Source organism: Chroicocephalus ridibundus, chromosome 2, assembly GCF_963924245.1.
Source record: "Chroicocephalus ridibundus chromosome 2, bChrRid1.1, whole genome shotgun sequence".
Taxonomy (NCBI): Eukaryota; Metazoa; Chordata; class Aves; order Charadriiformes; family Laridae; genus Chroicocephalus; species Chroicocephalus ridibundus.
This window is the reverse complement of record NC_086285.1, coordinates 145,706,061-145,730,632: the sequence shown is the minus strand read 5'-3', so window position 1 is coordinate 145,730,632 and position 24,572 is coordinate 145,706,061. Positions and strand designations below refer to the sequence as shown.

At 36.3% G+C, this 24,572-nt stretch overlaps 1 protein-coding gene across 3 annotated transcripts in view; it reads right to left on the bottom strand.

Moving 5' to 3' along the window:
• The window catches only part of VPS13B (vacuolar protein sorting 13 homolog B), a 479,360-nt gene that overhangs the window by 152,452 nt on the left and 302,336 nt on the right, over nt 1-24,572 (bottom strand). For all 3 annotated transcript variants that reach the window (XM_063327260.1, XM_063327261.1, XM_063327262.1), the window contains exons 31-33: nt 15,132-15,335; nt 5,862-5,988; nt 4,018-4,161 (exon numbers count right to left, since the gene is read on the bottom strand). In XM_063327260.1, the coding sequence (XP_063183330.1) occupies nt 4,018-4,161; nt 5,862-5,988; nt 15,132-15,335 (475 nt within the window). The remainder of the gene's footprint in view (nt 1-4,017; nt 4,162-5,861; nt 5,989-15,131; nt 15,336-24,572) is intronic.

Sequence of the window (24,572 nt, the reverse complement as noted above, 5' to 3'; positions counted from 1 at the left end):
GACAAAAAATTTAATCAGATGACATCCATGGGTATGTGTACAACTACCTGATTGTCCATAGAGAAGATGGTGCCAGACTCTTCTCAGAGATGCCCAGTGATAGGATGATAAGCAATGAACACAAGTGGGAACACAAGAAACTCCAATTAGGTATTAGGATTATTTTTTTTTTTAACTATTTGGGTGGCCAACTAGGCTGCCCAGAAAGCTTGTGTAATTTCTGTCTTTGGAGGTATTCAGGACTTGATTGAAACCCTAGAGCAACCCGATCTAATTAGGCCTTCTGTGAGCAGGGATCTGGACTCTATGAACATTGTAGGACCCTTCCAACCTAAATTATTCCACAATTCTATCCTACCTTAAGCTTTGTATGCTAAAAAGCAAATCTACCATAACTATACACACATGCATAACTCTGAGCAGATGCTAACAGGGAACAAATACGAAGAAATGGATATCCAATTAATGACTACTGACTTTTCCTTTAAATAAGACCTCGTGCTGTAAAAATGGCTTCCTAGAAACAGGTTAAACACCACCTCTTTAAATGTGGTTGAACAGCTTGCCTGAGGAAAGATACACAATCAAGATTATTATCTTAATTAGTAATAATGGGAGTGCCCAAAGAAAAGCCAACCAAATACACTCATTCCCTTAAGTCACTGTCATACAAAATACCATTCATAATCTGAGTTCCAATCTAACTTTCCTTTAGTCTCTCAACCACAGTGCTCAAAAAGTCCCTTCAAACCTTAAAATTTCCCTAAACCTTTTCACTAAACCTGAACAATGATTCTGTGTATTCTATATGCTGGGTTGCTTTTTCTTTAAAAGGACTAAATCCCTACTAGCAATGCAGAATTTTCAATCAGGTGGACACCTTCAGAAACAGGAATTTTTTGCAACTTTCAGTAGTCCATGATCAGATGTGTAAAAATTCAAATACATTTCTATGAATTCTTTCAATATTTCATCATCAGTGCCTTTAAAGTGGCACCAACACATAAAAAAACCATGAAGAATTTACCATTCTTGTTCTTTTCCTACTTTTAGGTAACTCTTGAATCCTACAGCTTTTGTTACAGTTCATTTTTCAGTATTGAAGTATACTTTTTGACAGATAACAAAATCTTTGACAAGAACTTATGTCAATCTTTTCATTATTCTAGCAGAAAAAAGGACAATCAATAAAACAAATTTCATTTACAGTCGGTTATCTCAAGAAATTCAAGGCATTCCTTTATCCCCTTTCCTATTCAGAGAATGCTTGTGTGCACTGTTTTTACATACTTTTGTTTATTGTGTGGCTGCTCATTCATTCATGAGTCCCTGAAGAGAGGCGTTGTATGTGCATAGGTTCTGAATACCCTTGAAAATAACAAGTAATTGATGCAAACAGTTCAGTGGTGTAAATTCATGTACAAATACCAAAATAACATTTATTCAAGAATGTGTAAAAATGTCTCTTCTACAAAAAGATGTTCTATTCCTTTCAACTTCAAAAAAAAAATAATCACTGCCATGCTATCTTGGACCAGGTTTCATACATTCTGATTTTGAAATGCAAATTTTCTTGGTTTCTCCATTTCATTTTGTACTTTCCCACGGGGAATATAATTCTTCTGTTTCTTCCTACTCTTCTGTTAATCATGCTTAAGCATCTAGTAGAAATATTGTAGAAAATCCTCAAATGCTATGAACCCAAAGCTCTAAATCTGCAAAGCAAATAGGCACTGTGGGAAAAAAAACATCTTAAAGCTGTTTTCTATGAATCATCTTGCTGAATAAGATGGTGTTGAATGAAAATGCAAGAGAAACAATGCAGCAGGGGAAAGAGAGCACAGGTTCTGTGTATCACTAGGATCTGCGTAACAGCCTAGACAATTTGCAGTACTTTAGGAAAGCCTTTGGAGGATGGATAACTTCGGGTCAATTTTTCTCTTAAAATATCAGACAGAATATATCCAAAGGTGTTTAAGGAATCGGCCAGTGCCACTGCTGGGATTCTCCTTATCTTATGTGAAAAGACACGTTGTTGGTGAGAGTCTTTGATGTCTGGAAAATAGTAAATGTCATGCCCATCTTCAAAAAGAGCAACGAGGAAGGTCCAGGGAACCTAGATTCTTGCAATGAAATAATTAGCAGGTGTGAAGGATGAATAGCCATGTGCAGGCTCCAGACTTCATTCATTGAGATGAAAACAGCAGCATACCAGTATACAATGTGTATTTATGTTTCTCTCTGCTGACTAAAGTAGAAACAGGAGGATAATAGTAAGTGTGCATATATTAGAGGGTGCGGTAGCTTCATATGGGCACATGAGACTACAAAAGACTGAAGAAAGAAACGGACAAAAAGTAACCAAGTATTGGATTTTACATTTTCAATATAGTGAATCAAGACATAGTTCTAAAACTTATTAATAAGACCACCACCACCTTGAATCAGAAATCCTCCTATTACTCATTACAGGAGACCTCAACATGCAAGGGAGATATCGATGAAGAACAAATTGGTATCTTGGGATGTAGTCAACAAAAAGTTTTCTGAAATTATGTAGTAAATTGCTTTTAAGTTTGTACAATCCACATCAGTCATGCAGCACTTCTGCACAGCACCAACTCGAAATTAAAATTCTTGGCACCCATTCAAATCTTCTGATTCTGTCCATTCCACTGACAATGGGAAAACAGTACTCCACAAATTATTTATTGAAGATATTCCCAATATATACTTATTCATAATGTTCATCTCCAAAAGAGGCCCTGTATCTACAAAGTATCCAAGAAAAAGAAAGATACACTGCATTTCTTGTCTACGTCTTTCATGTTTCAATATAGTAATGAAACAATGCCCTTATTTCCCTCTATCCTTGGGAAGGGATAAAAGGTGGAGGGGATGATGTGATGCCTGGATTAGCAGGATACAACTTCTGGGATTTTGACAGGGTGAGGAGAGAAGAATATAAGTAGTTTGGCTGCTCTAGAGCGTTCTCCACTTCCATCCAGACTCACATGCATGCTGAATCTGCGAGATTCAGAAAAGGAAGGAGAAAAGTTTCTTCAGCTCTCCCATTAGCTAGATTCTTGGAAAGGAAAAGTTGCTTGTGTCTTGTTCTTTAACTCACTCCCTAACTCTTGTTCTTATTTGTGAAGATGTCTCAATGACTTCAACAACCATTCCAGTGGAATTTGTATCTTGTCACATATCAACTTCTACAGTCTTTAAAAGACACTGTCAGCCTGACTAGATTCCTGATTTTGAAGATAGGAAATACATATTTTTTTCTTACAGCAAAGTTTTCACTTTCTTTTCTCCTAACTTTTTTTGTATCAGCCCACAAGTTTAATTATTAAAACTTAAAAGTCTGTCACAGTTAGTGACTGGCCTTTAATGCAAACTGAGGTATCAACTTGCAGAAATAAAGAATGACAAATTCAAGAGATAGTAGCTGAACACTGTAAAATTCCAGAAAAAAAGGAAAGATTAGTTGTTGCGAAGACAATGGACCATTCATGATGCACCCACCACCTTTCTTACTGAAGAAGTATGAGAATATTCAGAGGTGGATTGAATCTTAGGGACCTGAGTGAAGATAGTTAATGTGAATAGTGCTTACCAGGCACAGTGAAAATTTTATAGTTTACTGACTTTAGTGAAGCACACAGTATAGTATGTGAACTCATAAGAAGATGCCAAAGCTTCAATAAAAGTTAAAATTAAATACCAAATAACCTGAAAAAACTACTTCACAATTTATTTCCTTCATTGTTTACATAATTCTCCTTGTACACAAGATACTGCACAATCACCTTAGTCTAATTTACTGAATAATATTCTTGCTAAAATAACACATCCTATTGTTAGAACAAAATCAGAATGCATTTTAAAGCTGACCAAAAAGCAATAATAATACATGTATTTCATTTACCTATATAATTTTATCTAGATGATGCAAACACCTGATCAGAGTTACGGTACTCTAAAAAAAACATCTGCAAAACAGGGAAAACCTACCTCAGTGGTGCTACTAGAAGGTTCCAGTCCAACCATATTGGCTTGTATCAGCTGCTGAAGAAGTTGTACTTGAGCAACATTAAGGAAGAAATCCAGGTTTGTTGTCACATTCACTTCCAAAGAATGACCACACACCAGAATTTCCTGTAGAGAAATTAAAGGAAAATACTAGATAACAGCTACTGGGGAATTTTCAGCTTCTATCGAACTGGATTGTGATTCTCTGGTGTAGTCAATGCTTCAACATTGTATGTAGTATTAATTAGGTCTTCCTAGGAGGAAGTGGTGTCTCAGCCTTCTAAAAAAGGATGTGGCTTATTCTTTGCTTTGCGTGCAACAGCATAACTATTAAAACAGATTTTGCAAGAAAAGCATCTCGTGTGTAAGGTCTTGTTTCCATCTCTTGGTAGTATCAAACAGTGGACTGTCATATTTTGTTTTCTTTTTCCTGGCAAGGAATACAATTCTCCTTTCCTTCCAAGAAAAGGATGTACTTTTTTTTTTTTTTTAAAACATAAACTCAACTTGATTTCTAATGAAATTATGTGTTGGAACTCACTGATAACCAACCTAATTGATTTCTTTTTGCCTGTAAACCATTGTTAATACCTTGGCAAAGCTAGCTGGATGGCCAGTGTTTTACTGGTATTACCTAGCAAAAAAAAAGCTCTTCACCGCTGCTGGCAAGCAATAAAGAGATGAAAACTAGAACCAACGCAGAAGGGTTGCTTAATAAGTAGAAATACTGCCCCTTCTCATGAGAAGGTTGCACAATGTTCAAGATCTTCACAATCTAAACTAGACCTCTCCCTTATCAGTCAATGTCACCCAGGGAACAGATAACAGGAACGTATGCACAGAAAACACTGCAATTCTTGAACATGAGCATTAGCAAAGCTCAGAGATTTTTTTTTAAATTGAGTAACTTCTATGCATTCTAGCCACCCCCTAAGCTTTCTACTTCTTTTTTACATTAAATAGTTTTCCATCTGACCTTGTTATAACGCTTTACACAAAATATGAAGTTGTCCATTTTTCCTTTGTATATCCATTAGCCATTATTTTCCAACAATCTACACCTATTGTACATTGTACACACATCTAATACCCTTTATGCTCCTGTACCAGTTTTACTCTTCCCAGGAGGCAACTGTTATGAGAAATACTCCTTGTGAGCTGACAAAAACTTTCTGATATTTCCCCTACATAAAACATTTTAAATTCTTGAGCTACAAACTAATGCCAAACAGGGAGACAATACCTTTTGTGTGTAACATTCTTCACAGACTAATCATTAACAAGCTAATCCACAGACTGGTAAAAGTGATTGTTAAATCTGTAATACCTTGAAGTAACCACAGTAATGGTTGCGGAGTGGATGCTTTGTGGAAATTTGTGGGCTTGGAAATCTGACTAAAAGAACTCGGCTCAACTTTCTTCTTATAGATAGTGTATAGATTGCATTTTCAAGCTGCTTTATGAGAAGCTTGTGAATACAATGTTTTGTAATGTTGTAGTATAGCACCTCTTCTCAACACCTTTCCATCACAAATATTTTAAAAATATTGCTGGAAATCATTAAAGAATTCCTATTCTCTGAATTGCAAACAGGCTTATCTACCTCTGGACAGCCTGCCTGCCTTTAATATCAAATGCTACACACAAATTCTTTCTCCAGCAGAGAAAGAGAATTTCAGCTAGTGATTAAGACTTCCCCCCCACCCCCCCAGTGGGCGATCTCTGTATTTGAAAACACCCGGACACTTAAAATAGTGGAACAGTAAACTATTAAGATTATCAACATATTAAAAGTGATGCTGTTTCTGTTCACATTTTGTACTAACCTCTGTGTGCAAATTCTCTGCAGCATCAATTTTTGTAAAAATAATTGCAGGAGCTGCAGTTATTCGAACTGTGAAATCCGTTAAAATTGGAGTTAAAATTGCTCTCCTCTCCTGATGACGCCTTATGCTAAAAAAAAAAAAAAAGGAAAAAAAAAAGAAAAAAGCAGAGATTAAATCACATCATAAATTGTTGAGTGGCAAAAACTCATATTCTTCTTTACATCCAGCACGTAGCACAAAACTGCTCCAATACTAGTTTGGCATATGACTGCTACCTCAGTAAGCATTAAATATCATCATTATCCATCATGTTATTTACAGTCCTAAAGGCAGACTTCTACCTTAATTTCTCAGAAAAAGTATATCTAAATATTTGACTCTTCAACCCATTTCCAGGTAGACAAGTTTGACATTTGTGATTGCTTCTACTGTTTAATGAACTACAGAAAACCATTTGAACAAAGATACAAACTTTATTAACAGTATTTTTCAAACTTACCTGTGGATGCCCTTCACTTTATGATAGCTGTCCTGAAGCCTGCATAATATTTCAATTCATACGTTAAAACTCTTTGGTGAAAAAATTCTGTACACAAACCAATAACTGACATAAAAATGAAAACCATGAAAAATTAAACTAGCAAACCCCATGAAACTCTAGGGCTCGTACATTAAATTTCTAATAACTATTGCCGAAGATGTTTAAAATGCCTTGAAAGCAGAGGGGTGTCAGACTTCCTCCACTCCTCCTGTCACTGGTTGTTCTTAGTTGGTAGTTTTTCATCTAAATATCAGGGTTTGCTTGCCAAGAATATTTGTGCCATTAAACTTGAAAATTACATTTGTTTTCCAGCTGGGTGTCTTTTGCCTTTTTTTTTTTTTCCCCTCTAACAAAATACTAAGCCTAGAGGCACAACCCTGTTATATTTGGATCACTAATAGCTTATGACAACACATTCCAAATAGCCAGAATCTTCTGGGTCAGGTCAAATAAACTACTGCCACAAAATGCCATCTGAGAGCCTCTGATCAGTGAAAAAAAATATGTAATGAGATCAAGATGGTACTCAGCCCCTAAAAGAGGATACAGTTTAAATTCTTGGGAGAACCCTTCCATCAAGATGCTTTTTTCAAAATTCTTTTTACCTGTCATCATGTATAGAAATGCTAGATACCTGCATTTCACCAAGGAGAACTCTAAAAAAAATCAACAAGAAGTTGGATCAAGGTAAATTTTCCTATACTTACAAAATAAAAAATTATGAACTGTGAAACTATGTGAGTTAAAAGTATACACTAAGTTATGCAACTATCTATCAGGACATAAAAGACAGAACTACACAACCATATAAAAGAAGAGAATAGATCTATGCAGGACTCTTCAGATATATCTGCATGCCAGTTAGGTATCTGAAGGGGGCCTACAAGAAAGCCAAAGAGAGACTTTTTACATAGTGATAAGATGAGGGGTAATGGCTTCAAACTGGAAGAAGGCAGATTTAGATTAGATATTAGGAAAAAAATCTTCACTATGAGGGTGGTGAGGCACTGGAACAGGTTGCCCAGAGCAGCTGTGAATGCCCCATCCCTGGAAGTGTTCAAGGCCAGGCTGGATGGGGCTTTGAGCAACTTGGTGTAGTGGGAGGTGTCCCTGCCCATGGCAGGGGGTTGGAACTAGATGATCTTTAAGGTCCCTTCCAACCTAAACCATTCTATGATTCTGTGATCTCGCCATCTCCAGTAATCGAGATGTGGCAGTTCAGACATCATAAATTGCACAAGTGAGCCATTAAGTGAGAACATTAACTTTGCCATTAGACAATAAGCCCTTACCGTCAGCTAGTTATCCATGTTGACATCATTAAACAATATGGTTATATGCCTGTCTATGCAGAAATCTCTGGAAAGCACATGGAATAGGTAATTAAATCTCTTGATTAAGAATAGGTATTGAGATATATAGTCTAGTAAATGTACTGGTTCTGAAATGCATTCTGTTGAAAAGTACACAGTCTCAAATGCTGATGGTTTGTAGTCCAAGAGTTAGGCCGAAAAGAAATTAAATAGATATCATAACATGACTGTAATTCAGTCAAGTTCAAAAGATTCAAAATCCATAGATTTACTGCTCAGACTATTTTGATTTTGATGCTTCAGATTCTACTAACTATTTGCTAATGTCTCAAAACATGTAGAAAGCATGGCGATCTATAAGGAAATATAAACTGTCAGATGCAGGCAGGCCTTAAAGCTTTTAAATTTACTTAGGACAACAGTATACAGAAGTTGACAGCAGATGCTACAAGACCACAGAGCTTGTATTTACTGAGCACGAGTCTAATAAACTTTTGCTTCAAATGATCTCCATAAACACTGCTGAGCAGGCTGCACACTACTGTAAGTAGTATGCAGTATGCTTAGGAGCAAGCCAGGTAGCGATCGTGAGAAAACTACCATCTTACATACAAAGATTTAACATTTTGGTCAGCTGTAGCTCTGCTGGTCTGTGAGGATGGTTTTTAAAGCAAGATTAGTCTAATTAGATCTCCAAATTAGAAAGAAGACCTGTTAGTGGTTAGTGTACATCTTTAACTGAGAAAATGGTCTTAGATTTTGCCAGATCTACAAATGCCTCTCTCCCTGCCATCACCTTCATTTTAAATTTAAACCAGATGGCTTTCTACCCAATTTCTATTTCGCCTTCACAATAGGATGAGAAAGAAATGCCTTTGTTTTTGAGGAAAATGGAAGAGCTAAATAGTAGAACAAGTCTATGAAAAAACACACAGCTGTACATTAGAACACTTCCACTTGAAGGGGCATAAAACTGCTAGTAAGTATGATTCTAATGTATGAAACAGAGCTCCAAAGGCAAGTTATTTGTTGACCCCAAACTCACAACCAGTTCTCTTCAATCGTTGTTCAAATTATCTTTCAGTTTATACATATTCCCATTTCTTAATTTTCAAATGTTATTCCAGTAGATACCCAGCACAATGCAGCTTTAAGGACGTTTTTGGTAATACAGATTGATTGCTGATTTTTTATAATTTTATTTTAAAATCATCCTTATGTGGTATCCCTGTCCTGCTCTCGTTACTACTTTCTGCATTTCTAGTTGGTGAATTTGAACCTCAGCCAAATCAAGTATTAGCAAAATAATTGTAAGTACAAACAGAAGGCAAACAGAGCACAGTAAATAATGACGGGAGAGGATATGAGAAAGAGCACAAAAGGAACAAAGAAACAAATTCCACTTTGAATTATTAAGTCTTCCACACTGCACCTAAGTGCACCGTTAACTTAACACAGGTGTACGCCACATGAGCTTATGAAAAAACTTGATTGTGAAGAGCGTAATGATGGCTCTATGTCTGCAGCACATTCATTCCATGGTTCATTTATGCATCTGTTATATATTTGTCTTGGAAAAAAAAAGGAAAAGCTAGTACTTTTAGAGATGTTAAAGCAGTTGATCATCTACACTTAAAAGTACAGCACATCTGAAAGACCATATGCTAACGCAAAGAAACAAGGCAGCAAAGTATTCGTGAGAAGGCCTGAAGGTGCCTTTTACTCAGTGCTGACTTTGGGCTGTACCTGCACGATAATATGAGTTCTGGTTATGGACCACAGATCCACATTGTAAGAGCAATGGACAAAAATGGTCTCTGTTCTCAAAGGCTTACAATTTAAGTATAAAAAAACCATACCCACACGCAAACAGGGAAGTAAAAGGGAACAACTAAGAGCACTGTAGGTAATGATATCCATACAGTGGCAACCTGAAAGCTGTCGTATGAGTTTTTATATTACGGTATAGTAGAAATGAATTTTTTTGGAAGGATTTGAAAAAAGACATTGCAATAACTTTGTGAATGTTCACAGGAAATGCCTTCATAAGATATAGGTTAGCCTAGGAGCGAGCAAGAAAGCGCTGTTTCGAAAATTCAATGCCACAGCCCTGGTAACTGGTATGATGAGATCTGATGAGCAGTGAATGTAGATGTGTCAAAGCAAATGAAAGAAGACACATAAGTGGAAATGGACAGACACAGAAGTCTAGAAGTACCTTGAAAGCAAAGACATATCTAGTGATTAATATGACAAAAAATGTTGTGGGAAGAAAAAAAAGAAGTGAAAAACAAGATTTTGCAATCAAAGCAACAATATTTCATTACATCAAATCAAACCATCAGTATTTGATGATATCCACTCAGAAGCACGCTGAATTTGTATGAGGAGGAGGAAGGACTGCCAAAGAGATGATGTTCCACTTATCAAGGAGGTGTGAAGATGTGAGACTGGATAAGCTGTGAAAATGCACAGGGACTATAATTTGGATGCTTCATGTGGAAAAAACTAAATGAAACAAACAGAAAATACTGGCCAAAGCTAGTATAACATAGATAGCTAATGTAACACAGCTAGCTAAAACATAATGTAAGTGTGAAACTTGGCAATGTTTGCCTTATTTTTAATTAATTTTTTTTTCTTAATAATACCTTACAGGATCTAGAGTTTGAGCCTTTATATACTCAGGGAGAAACTCATATACATTCAATACATGAATGACAACCAAGAGCTCATTTATGTCGCGTAAGTTTACTATCTACAGCGAGATGAATCCTCACAAAGAATTCTGTGACTTGAAAAAAGAAAAAAACAAGTATTAGCATGGAATAGGCCACATACTCTAATAGTGTTCTCCAGTAGCGCGAGGCACGCAAAACCAAAGACACTATGTTGGTTAGCATGCTAACTTAGGACTTATGAAAGATTTTTCTCTTGCAGGTTTCCCATGTAGTTGTATAAATCAATTAATGCCTTATTCACAGATGTATTAGGCTATCTAACTACTAACAATATCATCATACCTCAGGCTTCCATCTCCCAGCAGGCAGAACAGTTCACGTCCTGCCAGCTCTCTGAGGTGTTGCAAAGCACACTCTGAGTCAGTGAAATAGCATAGCAACACTTTGAGGCCTAATGACCAAAATTAGACAATGCACAAACATACACCATCTAGCTGTACAGAATGACTGTAATATAATTACGCCTTGGTAAAGCTGATTTTCATCTTGTTAAGAATACCACACAACATTTCTTCGCTGTGGATTAATAAAGAAAATAACATACTCCATCTTACTGAGTACGGCTTTGTACAGTATGAAGACAAGCATGACCCCAGGCAAAATAAACACAGCAACTGAAATACAGGACTGAATACAAATATACTGCATTTTATTCCAAAAGATTCACAGGGAATGCCCCTACTTCCCTACACATGGATCTACTGATCACTTTTTTCTGGTCTTCCTTGTTAGAACTTGGCAAGCTGCACTTCAACTTTCAAAAAAAAGCATGAAAATGAAAACTATTCAAAGAACAATCTGCAGGAAACCTTTCTGAGGATCCTTGCAAAGCAAGAGTGGTATTTTGTTCAGTTTTGTACAACAGATCATTGGCTCCCTGACGTACTCAATGAGAGCCACAGAGAGCTGTTCCAGATGGTGGTATGCCAAGGACAAAACTGTAATGCAGTATATTGCCACACTCAATTCATTACCACACAGAGAAGTAATGCTTTTAAGCTCAATTAATTATTTTTTTTTAAACAGAGTTTATTCAGGCTGCAGGAAGCAGAAGTTGCTGCTGGGAGCTGTAGAAGGATTTCACAGGGATGGGGGCGAGGCCTCAAGAGAGGATATATTTCTTTATTTCCTTCAAGGCTGTTGTTTTTTCCATTGAGAGGAGGGAGAGGGAGGAGGAGATCTGCAAGCTGAAAAAGCAGTTTTCAATCAAGAAAACTTCTTTTGGTTAAGTACTCCCAGTTCCCCACATGCTGTTTGGTAAAGGGAATAAATGTGGACAGGTTTCATTTGTACATAACCTTATTAGAACTGTCCAACTGTTTCCAGTATTCTTTTTATATATTACACCATTAGGGAGCTTTTTATAACATCTACAGTGAAGTATAAACATTTCATAATGGGAAGAGTTATGATCCCTGATCCTCAGTACAGCACAGCATTTGGATGTTTATTTCCAAGAGGGGGCATCCACCCTGCCAGAGTGCTCCAGTTCCCCCATTCTTCTTGGGGTGACCTGAGGAGGCCCAGAAGGCATCACACCAGCACTTCACAACAGCCCTCCTGAATAATTTTACACTAAGCACTTGAAATATTCAACACTTAGTCTCAAAGCAAGGCTGCTTGCCTTCCAAATCATAATGTAAAAGTTTAAAAAAAATTCAAATCCATGAGATATTAAGTACTAGAAATATTGAACTCCAGAATAAACAGCAGGAAAATCTGAAGGATTTACTTTCTGTGTAAAGATTGTTAAAGCATTTAAATGATAAATTATGTCAAAAGCCTTGCAAATATTTGTTTCTATGATATCCATAAATCTTATATCTAGTTTTGGTTGGTTTTCTTGATTGGTTTTCACGCTAATTTTTTTTAAGACAAGACCAAATTTCAACTCAGTAGACTAAATTACAATATAATCTATTTCAGAACTTTTACAACTATTTAATTTATTTTAAAAAAATACAGTAATGTTTTTATAAATGGGAATAGAAAATGAATGGCTGGGATCTACGCTGAATATTTCTATAAAGTAACTGTATGAAATACTTGGACATAGGTTTGATTCTGTACTGCACCACATAGTACCTAAGAATTAAAAAATGAGGGAAATGGATCTCAAAAGTAATCTTAAAACCCAGTGAACATAATAAACCAGAACACTGGGTCTAAATGATAAGTAAAAACAAATAGAAGCATATTAAAACCAAACAAAGAAATGAACCCTAAAATAACTCAGTAAAAATAATTCATTATGTTCCAGGTTAAACATGTCTAAGAAACTTAAAGAATTAAAAAAGAAAACAGTATCACAAATAGGTGAAAGAATAAAACTTCTGTGGTAGTTGCAGGAAATCTTAAGATAAACTTCATCCTGAAAACACTAAGCACCATGTAAAACACCATGCAGCCACCCTCTTGGTGCATGCTGGAAATATCTCAGTGGATGGCAGAGTTCAATGCAGGTTCTTCCAGTTCGCAACACACCACTTTCACAGATCATAAAATAAACCCAGATGCAGCAAAACTGACTGCCAACTAAAAAGCAAAAATGCTAACATCCTGAAAAAGAACTGTAGTAAATGTGTAAAATTTTAAGTCAAAAGGACAAGAAAACACTCATACCAACTTTCTCTTTAAACAAAGTTAAGCTGGAATTAAAATACTGAATTGTATAACAGAAAGGAAAAGCTAATGTATTTAATTACAACTGATCTAAATAAAAACCCAAGTAGAAGATTCATTCAAAAGCAACCTCAAAACAAACATATTTATTTGTCAAATATATTCTAATAAAATTTTATTTTGGAAGTCTGCTGAGGAAAAGAAGAATGTCCAAGCAGTTATTAAAAAAAGATAACTCGGAATATCTGTAATAGCTGCTTCCCTTATTCTTGTCTTGATAGCTTTTCAGGAATCCCACCAGATTTCCTATCCAAATCTATAACCACAAAGCTCAGACCAAAGTGTGCTGGCAATAGGATTTCAGTCACCAATGGGAAGGAAAAGGAAAGCCAATTCCTCAGGGGCTGTTTTTGCTGTGTTAGCTTAACTTGCAAATTGTCCAGCAGTCCTTTGGAGATTCATGTCATCTTATCTTTCAAGAAATGCCAGTGGCCCTGTGTTGTTTTGTGAGAAAGAACTTCACGGGCAACTTGCCCAACACCAAGGCCCAACTACAAGGTCATACACATTTTTTCAATACTAAGACTCTAAAAGAAAAATTGTCTATGGAATTATATTAGTTAAAGAACAAAAATTGTTAAAAGACAGGAAAGAACCAGGTGATCTTATAAATGAAGAACAGATACTGTTACCGTGCTTAAATTTTTGCCTGTATTCCTGTCACTCCTTGTGGTTTTATCATTACTTTGGCTAGATTTGCTTTTCCTGCCCTCTATTTTTCAATGATAAACTGAATTTATTCTTGATCACAATTTTTTCCTGCACACACTCCTCCAGAAGGAGCTTATTTGCTCTCGGTCTTTCGTCAATTCATTACTTAGAAACCTCAGTCTACGGGCCATCCTCTTCTTGTAGCATCTTTTGCTACAGCTTGTCTCACTTTCAGAAAAACCTCTGAGAGGCTTCATCTCCCCTTTTTTTGAATATCAAACTAGCTATAGTTCATTTTTTATCTTCCCTTATGATTCTTCCTGTTTTTCTAGATCACTTTTTGGAACTCATCCCTCAATTCAGACAGGAATCTTAGGAACCATAAAATTATGCACACATTTCATAAAAATTGGAATTTTTCTGCATGAATTAGATATAAAGGACTTTTAAATGAAAATAATTACATAAACGTGTGGGCAAACAGGCATCTTCTAGCAGAAATGCGTGTAAATCCATAAAATGACTTTTGAAAGCTTGATTTTGGCCATGAGACCTTATTCCTGTCACTTTGAAAAGAGAACTTTGACTGCTACACAGTCTATAAAAATTTAGTTTCAAACCACCTGTATGAATTTGTAAGTATAGAAAAGTACATTAAAACTAAAATAAGATTTTCAAATTTTCACAAATTACCAATTAACCACCCTATTTTATATGTGAAAACTTTAAAATTGAAAATACCATGCAAGTGTATGCATGCTTTATCTTTCAACTCTGTTTAACCAGAGGGCGGGGCTTTGCGTGCGCGTATCATACAATACACAATAAGGGAGACTCAGTGGAAATACCTCATTCTCAAAATTCATCTGGTTTTACTTATGGAAGTGCAAAAAACCAGCTCAGAACCAATAGGAAATGTTCTTCTTTATCCTTCTCTAACTTAGAAATATCTAAGCTGGTTTTACTCAAGCTTTGTAAAAAGACAAACAAAAGAAGTTTAAAAAAAAAAAAAAAAAGAAAGAGAAAACCCCAAACCTCCCATTGCTTGTAGACCGAGAAGCTGAAGGCTGAGCCCTGGATTTATTTTTATGGACACACAGTAAGCCACACAGAAAAGAGCTTATAATGGAACCAAAGGCACACAATAACTAGACAGCAACTAGAGTGTAACAATAATAGTAATATGCATTTCAAATGTATAATCCAAAACTCCATGTAAATATCCTTGTAATGGAAAGCAAAACCAATACAGAATTACTTGATTCTGATATACCGTGAATGATATCTGCAGCGCTTGTGCTATGTAATTCTAGAAAAGAATAAGTTAAAAAAAATTTCCTACCTACTGGCCATGTTCCATTCAAGCGCTGGATTTTGAGAATTTCTTTCACTCTCTGTCAAAACGCCTCCTTTTCCATTTTCCTTCTCTGGTTTCAACTGATTCCAATGAGCAGTACCAATGTTTATAGATTGAAGATCTACTTGATATTGTCTGTCTTCAACCTCTGATCCAGGGTCTCGAAGTATTCCTAGATTCAGTGCTCTCCTGCAATGCCAAAGGAAAAAGGAAAAGAAAAAAGAAAAAAAAGAAAGGAAAAGAAAAAAAGACAACAGCAACAAAGGTCAAAATCAGATCAATCGGGTATTCATTAAGATAAAAAATTAAGACAATTAAGATATTGAATTTTGCGATTCTTGACTACATCTAAGCATTATTGTAAGTCCAGATCTTCAGAAGTATCCAGCTGCCTCTTTCCTATGGAATTCAACGGGACATATGCAAATAAATATATTCCAAAATTTAGCCAGATCCACCAAAGTCAATATGAGATCAATCCATTGACTTCACTGCACTTTCAGTCGGCTTCATACGAGCAGCTTTATGGGGAAGCGGGACAAACTCATATCTGCTGAATAGGTAAAGGATGTCACGTTCACGTCCTCAAAAAGAACAGCTACATATCAGTATTATGAACTGCTTTATTGTGAGACAATTGTTCCACCGTTCAAATTTATCAAAGAATAAAACTTCGACAGAATGTTCCAAAATGCTGGTAAAACAATTCGATCTTTTTAACATGGAACTTCATTACAGTGCTTTGTTATTACAATTCTTCTGACAAGTGAGAAATAAGCATTTTTGAGTGAACCACATTACCTGTGGATTCTGTTAAATTCTACTACGTTAGATTTTACAAAGTATTTCAATCTTGAGCTGAGTTTGGGAAACAGTCACACCCAATTTCAACAGAACATTCAAGAGCTACTGGATGACGGGAGGCTGCTAAGACCATTTGGTTTTACCAGTGACCAGTATCAGAGAAGCCTCCAACTATCATTTGTCTTCTGCTAATAAGCACTAGTAAATCTTCCAAAAAATTATCTTGCCCTTTCAACACTAGGAACAATATAGCTTTATGCACACCACTCACTTGATATTACAATACTAATGCACAATTGAACTTATCACTGCTTTTCAAAACAGGCAAAAGGGAGCAAGGGGATCTTTTCTGCTTTGAATCTATGATCGTGTCAAATGGTATTCTATTTTTATTGATTTCATATATCAGAGCTTAAGCTTAGCTTCTTATTTGCATATGCCATCCAATCTACTGTTCCATTCTAGGCTGTTGTCTTATGCCAGAGTCGTTATTTAGTATCTAACCGCTGTCTCCACAGAGAACTTAATAATTCTGCAATTTGTTTAATCATTAATGCTAACAATCTAAAAATTAATAAGAATTAAAGCAGTACATTTCAACCTATAATGCACGTACTGCATGCAGTCTGTAAGTATACGTATGCAACCTATTTCAAACTGCAATTCCAATGCTGCCCAAATGAAAACACAGTTGAAACTGCTAATACCATTGCCACTGTCACCAATACAGTACGCTACCAATTAATAAAATTAAGTAATTAATTGTATCTACCCACAGAGGCATGTGAATGTCAGGAAAGCCGTTTTGATCAAGTCATTCCTGGTGAGGAAGTGTGACGGCATTGTTCAGTAGCCCTAGAACTTTCTTAAATGCTTAGCAGATACACACTGAAAATCTGTTATGTCAGTAGTGGTATTTCAAAATTAAATGTGGTTTCTAAAAACTCAAGAATGTATCTGTCAACTTTCCACAACAATTGTGTCTTATTAGAATCACAAAATAGTTTGGGTTGGAAGGGACCTTCAAAGGTCACGTAGTCCAACTCCCTGCAATGAGCAGGGGCATCTTCAACTAGATCAGGTTGCTCAGAGCCCCGTCCAACCTGAGCTTGAATGTTTCCAGGGATGGGGCATCTACCACCTCTCTGATGGCAGCACTCCCGGTCACTTGCACTCCCCAGGCTGCTTTTTATAGGCATGGGGGGTCGCGGCTGCTCTGGCAATGGCCTGGCCTCGTCAGCATCTGTCACCAGAGCTGCCAGCTCCTGGTGGGTCTCTCCATTGCCCCAGCATTTTCCTGCCTCAGGAAAAGCCCCCGTGCACCGAGATTTGCTGCTCTGCTGCTCATTGGGCCAGCTCCAGAGCAGCTCCTTTTGGCAACTGACAGCTAGCTTCCATTACCCCCTGTTCAAATCTCAAATATAAGAGATTTATTATTCTTTCTAGGCATTATTTCATCAGTATGAAAGCAGTTCTGTTTGTTGTTGTTGGGTTTTTTTATGAAAAAAACCCATGGTAGATTATTGTATGACTCAGTGTCTATTTATATACTTTGTCTAATGCAAGTAAATATTGGAATATATGTTTTGTGAAATATTACTGAAAATAAAGGAAATTACATATTTTATGAAATATGCTTAAGTTTAAAAATGCAGAATATGATACTAATTTCACTTGCATAATGAATTCTTCTCTCCTCTACTTAACAGTAAAGAATATTTTTCATTAGTTCTTTTATGATCAGCTTGACAACTTCCATTAAGCTGCACATAGCTCTATATTCCTTTGGCTTGTTCAGCACAATCATGACCTTGTGAACAGAATTCCTAGCGCAAAATGTGGCTGTATGTGCCAATCTGAAATTCCCCGTTGTGACAATGTTTTTTTTCCTCTCATAGCTTTACTTATTTAAATATAAACCCCAATGAAATCACTCTGGCACACATTTTTAGGTGCAGCAAAATACAGAGGTACTGTTCAGACACAAGGTACTTGCACATTGTGTTGCTGGTATAAGATTTGTCCATTGGCTCTTTCATTATTTGATCCAATTAATTTTGCAAAATTTCAAGGACTGGATAATATTTGTACTGCTTTGGGATATCACAGCCTAATACTTTCACACTGATGTAAAAACTGCATTTTCATTCTGTTCCTACTATTAATAATCTGCTATATATAGTACAAAACTCTTCCTCTGGTCCTTTAGATACACTTTTGAAATCCAAACAAACAAATTGTGTTTCTATAGATTACCCATTTCAAGAAACATGTATTTTACACATATATGTAAAATACGACGATTAGTTATTAATGCCTTGATGTTTCGACTAAGCCAATTATTGCCTTCAGAAAGTACATCCTGCTGGTTTTATACAAGGACCAAAATATAGCCTTTTCCCAAATAAATAATATACATACAGGCCTTTACACAAGCACTCATTTCTGATTTCCCATATCAACTATTTTCCTAAGGACGCCCCCAATTTATTAGTTGTACGCTTTTTAGAAGGATGAGAATAAGTTAAACCGCAACAGAATTGGCCTAATCTTAAACATACAGGCTATGTATGAACTCTACAGGCTTTTTGATTCTGCAGCTTTCTAAATCCTTGTAGCAAATAAAATCAGGGAAACGGATTAAGCCGTATTCATGACTTGATTCTCTACCCCTAGCATAAACACCGGCTGAAATGTACTGTAGGGGTTACGATTTTAATTGCTTCCCCCTTCTGAAAACAACTTCACTGTCCCATCTGAACCTTTTGGCAGGTGGTGAAGAATACAACAGTTGGTCAATAATACAGTAAGATCATAAGCAACCAAAGACGTCCATAAGCATGTAACAGGAAACACAGCTTTAATGTTTTTCTTTTTTAAATTGATTTAGTCTGGGTCAGGCTTTTTGTATGTTTATATAAGAAACAGCTCATGTTGAACCAGTTACTACATGCTGCTGAATAGGCGTAATTCTGAGACCCACTGTAAAGAAGTTAAATCTATTCACTTATAGCTCATCTGAGACCTACGAAAAGCTAAACAAGCCAGGAAAATGGCATTTAAAGACTATACATTATGTAATGAATAAGAAACATTCACAGACTTTATACACTACAGCTAATTTTTGTTAGCAGTTACTAGATCTCTGTGTGCACTGATTTCTGTTTCCAGGTACAGAGGTGACAAACCTATCCATCCAAATTTCAATTATTAAGGGTTCTGTCTGGTGGTAAAAATTCTTCCTATTCTAATTTAAAAGTTTACATCAATATATACCTTCTACTTTATAGGGGTAAAACCAGTAACACCTTGTTGGACCTGGATATAGATGCTATGCAAGAGGACCACTTCCTCTTACGCTTAATCTTGTGGAGTCCCAGCCCAAATGTATTCTGAAAGCCCATCACCTATAAATGAGACTTGACTGAACTAGTGTAGAAATCACAACATTTATCACTGACCTAATGCTCCTTAGCTGCCTTTTTCCCCAATTCAATTCAATAAAGTTTCCTAACATTCTCCATCGAATGCATTATACCAAACAGGGGAAACTGAAACAACTGTTTCTTAGGGAAGCAATGGACCACAGTTCCATTTGGAGTGAGATGCCGTAGATGTTAAGAAGGGCACAGAGAAAAATGTGGTATACCTAGAGCATCTATGATAACAGTACTGGCTTTTGAAAATGCTGACCTTCTATCAGTAAAACTCCAGACAGGAATCGACTTTCCAAAGAAAGGCAAATATTTTTTTTTCTTTTTTGTTTTTTGTTTTTCTTTTTTTCTTTTTTAAATTATAGCAAGTAGATGACTCTTTGCCACAGGAAAGAAGCTAATGCTTGTGCCACTGGGAGAGAAACAGAACTTCCCCGACATCACAGAACATATGTAGACATGATCTTAGAACAGGAATAAAAGAAATCCTGTAGCATGACAGTTTATGATGGAAGACTTGGATTTGCCTAAATTTGAAGAAATTAAAAACATTATTTGTGAGGAAGACCAAAAGAAGAATGAGAAGTTAAGGAGAAAAAAAAGGAGGGCACAGAAGTGGGCAGGAGGGAGAAGAAAGATGGGATCAGGGCACTAATACTGAAGTTAAAGAAAAGCAGCAGGTAAGAAAATTCTATTCTTACAAGAAGAGAGGAGGAGACATCCTTAGACAAGAAGTAAAGATCCTGATAAATTTCTAAAATTTTGTACACAATCCTGGATACACATTCTGCAATACTGAGTGAGCTCTGTATATCCCTAGAAGGGTAACCTCAGCTTTGCTTCCCCACCCCGCCATCTGTCCATAGGAAGACTTATTTGTGGTTTAACAAACGTAGTGTTTTATGACTGCTGGGATGTTGGAAACAGTTTATTTTAGTCTGGGTCAGTACAGCAGGCTGTCAAATGCTGTCAGCAATAAACTCCAATTCTCACCATTTCTGCCTCTTTTCCCCAGGAACTATGCCACATAGGACTGGCTTTCTTGGCAGCTGCTCCTTCTCCCTCTCCAGTTCAGCCTCAGAAGAACTCAACTACTGCCCCATCTCCACACTTGCTGGCAGCATACTCTGGATGGGATACCAGCAAATTTTGGTCAAATAAAAATATAAACCAAGTACAGTAAGGCTCCTTTGTTTAATGCTTTACGGACTAGCAAGTGATACTATTTTGTTCATATGTCTATATTCACTTCACTTTTTAATGTTACATTTAATCTTTACAAGAATCTGTTTAACAATGACAACTACATTCCCCCTGATTAGCTCTTGTGTTGTGTTCTGTACAGCATTATCTATGGAAGACGCTACACGGCGGGTGTCCTGTAAGTTAAGGTACCTGGGTTCATCTTCAGATGTGGAAGACCCTTATAAAAAGAAAACATCAATGCTAGCTCCATGAGCAGAATAAAAATGACTGACCACTCCTAAACATTTACATAGTGGACAGATACATCACATTACTAATGCAGAGGAAGAAGTTATTAATTGAATTCTAACTGAATATTTTTTGTAGTCATCAACAGTCATACTTCTAACTCTAAAACGCCTTGCAGTGTTTATAACTTTTGTGAATAGACATAAATCAACTTGGAGGTAGATTACTTGCGCAATTAGTATGTTGAAAAAAAAAGACAAGCAGTGACTGAAACATATACAAAAATTTATTTTGATTATGCTAGACTGCTTCAAACAATTGATACAGTGAAGCAAAAGTACAAGTATAACGGGTAATTTTCCTCTATTTTAAACTAATGTTGGACAAATATCTGACTTGCGTCTCTTGGGCACTGGTTCCTTTTTCGTTCTGTATTCCTACAGATGAGTATCATGGCAAAGAGAGGAAATGGTTTAAGTGCAAAAAAGCTAAAGAAAAGGATGAGCCACCAAGAAGCTATAAAGATCTTTGGGTAACACAAGGATAAGCATAGTGGAGAAATTATGGAACTCAGTATTTTGAAGTCATAAAAACAAAAAAAAAAGATGACTCAACTATGGATTAGTGTACACTAAGACATCATTCAAAACATGAACGTCCAAGTGCCTGGTGGAAAAAAAAAACCAAAAGACAATTGGATGTACAGAACAAATCATCTACCTCCTGATCATCCAGAACAGACTATCAAATGAAAGAGTACTAAGACTCAGTTGAGTGTCATTACATGTCTTTCAGTCTCCCCAGTTTCAGAGTCTGCAGTACATAAAGACATGTGAGATACAGGTTTTGTTAATTCAGCCTTGAAAAGGAGTTTAATCTATTGCTGTTTCAAGACACTATGAGCTTCTAGACACTTAAGCACAGCACAGAAGCTACTACTATTAAGATCTCAGTTCCTGGCAAACAGAGAATGACATTAAGAGAAAGTATTCAAGATCTTCAGCAAAGCCATCATGCTACTCTACCTACAACTGTTTAAGTATCTCTGAGCTAGGTATTAATCAGTCACATTTGAAACAAATGTAGATGGGACAGACTGAAACACAGACTCTCCCTCTCTCTGCTTCTAGACTTTCCCAGTTGTGCAGCAATAAGTCTTCTACAGAAAATAATAATAGTAATAATAAAACTACTTAATTTTTTCCAAAAAATCTCACCAAAATAGCCCATTTTATTTTTACTAATACTTTTCAGCAGAGCTTTTTCTTGCCGAGACAAAGTAGACAGGTCTTCCCTTACAATTACTTTGAAAGCTTTTTCTTAACAATAGACAACACAGACAAAAATCTCAGTTCTTAAACAAACAGCTCAGAAATGAAAGACTGAAATATTACAATCACTTTTCTTTTGGCTAACTACTTTGCACCCTTTACTTGACCAGTTTCATCAACTGCAACAATTGAGTTATACAGATATTTACTTTCACCCAAAACCATTATAAAAAGGATTGATTTTCATTGAGCTATCATAATGCAAGAAAGAAGAGATTTGGGTTTGAACATACAGAAGAAGAAATCTTGAGAACTGAATTCAATGGTTTGTGCCTATTTTGCACGTCTGACTGATACCCTGTCAAAAGGAAGGGAATATGCTGTTGTGGTTACAGCTTGAGGTGACAAACCTAACTAGACGTGTGGACACGTGGAAGAGCTAAGTCTGCCAGGTCTCCACGTGTTGTGCACAAGAAGGTCTACGACTAGGGAGACTGCCTGGCCAGGCCTCCTGCAGGACACATTTACCTCTTTGCCAGGCCAGAACATGCCAAAGGAAAACAGGAGAGGCAGATTTCATTCCTATTCTCTCTAAACTTGCTTATTATGTGACTCTAAGCAACAAAATTAACCTCTTCAACAGTCTACTCATCTATATTGTGGGCTTAATGCCAAAATGATTTTGTGACTATAATTAATTGCACAGAAAACATTTTGAGATCATCGGATATACAGTGCTATAAGAATGCAAACATATAAAAATATGTATAAAAATTAACTACTGCAATTTTTTATCAAGATACTATTTAGGTAACTACTTAAATATTTTAATTTAAAAACCCAGTATGTAAATATTCAGAGGGAAAAATAACACCACCCCCTCACGCCCATTAATTACAGTGGTGGTGCCAAGTGGGTGTGACTATAATTCCATTTGCGATCCATTTAGGAAGGTCAGATATTAGTGAACAGGACTACACCAAGGTCAGGATTGGTAGCAGTGCATTGATTATATAAAAGCCACCAAACACATGAAAGGCATTACAGTAGATCACACATCAAACATTTTGGCCCTATGCTTCCTTCCTTTAGTCCTACAGGCAGGAAATGCTCTACATATCCTGTGAGGTGACCACGCATTTAAAAGTAGCCCCTTGTTCCAAAGGCTCTGGTACAGTAATTGCCTGCAAAGAAGATGAAGAACTTCTGCAGTACAGTTGCTTTCTAAAGTCATATCTGGAACACAATACGAATGATCCTGTGACGATAAGGTATGGTATGGTAAACTATAAGGCAATTGCAGTCTCTCTCAAAAAAAGCGTAAAACGAAACAAAGCTGAAGTTTGCAGCTGTGGATTTAGATGTCATCTATTTAATTGCTTTTGTAATTTTATTGTTTAAATTCCTCAGCAAAAATAACAGCATGAGCAAGTGAACTTCTAAAGATCAGTTTTTCATTTTTATACTGTTCAATGTTTAGACAGTTTGAGGAATCTCGTTATAGTTTTGAGGCATTCACCAAAATTCAGGGAGCATAGGATAAATATACAGTTGACAGACTGTATAAATGATAAGTATGCACAATTCCACAGGAAGGTCTGTATGATATTTTTGGATGCCAAATGTTTCTAGAAAAAACAAGTGGAATAGAGTCTCTCTAAATAGAATCAGTGGGGAAAGAGCTTGAAGAGTTTAAGAGGGTGGAGTGGAAGTCTGGGGTGGCAGTTAACAAAAATGCCAAAATACAATATAACCGAAATCCTTTAATGCTTTTGTTTCATGGTACAAATAATCTTATCTCAAAACCTAATGCTGCTTGGAAGTAAAAAGATCTTTAATTTTGATTTTTCAAATATTTAATGTGTGCTCGGTTACCACAGAGCTAAGGTAAATAATCTTGTGATTTTCCCATTGCTTTCATCCTGTATTTTACTTTGTTTAAACTGTCACCCAGTTTAGTGGTACAATACCTCAGTCTTTTCAGATGTTCTAGAAATTCACCTGGAAAACCGAGGTTGAGTTTCACTGAACACAGTCTTCGTATTTGATGCATGGAATTTCTTTAAATGGTGCAGTGCGACCTGGTACCACGGTACAAGCTAGAAGACATACTGTCCACAGTGTGTTTGATAAGCTGACATGGGACAGGATTTCTTCTCGCTGTTGTGTCAGTATATCAAACTCATACCTGGACGTCAAACAAATTCCATACAAAGTAGTACGGAACATTAGAAATAAATAAATACCAGATTTCCCTTTATATTAAAAAATGTGTACTAATCCATATTTTTAGCACGTGTATATTGTAATAGATGAAGTTTATAGCATAGATAATACAACAAGAAACCATTCTAAAACACGAATATTTAACTTTTCAAGTCAATTCACATTTATCTTTGGCACTGATTAAATTCGTTTCTCCAGATGCCACTTGTATTTTCTTTTTCTTTTTGCAGAATCATTGTATTCATTATGGCAAGCTG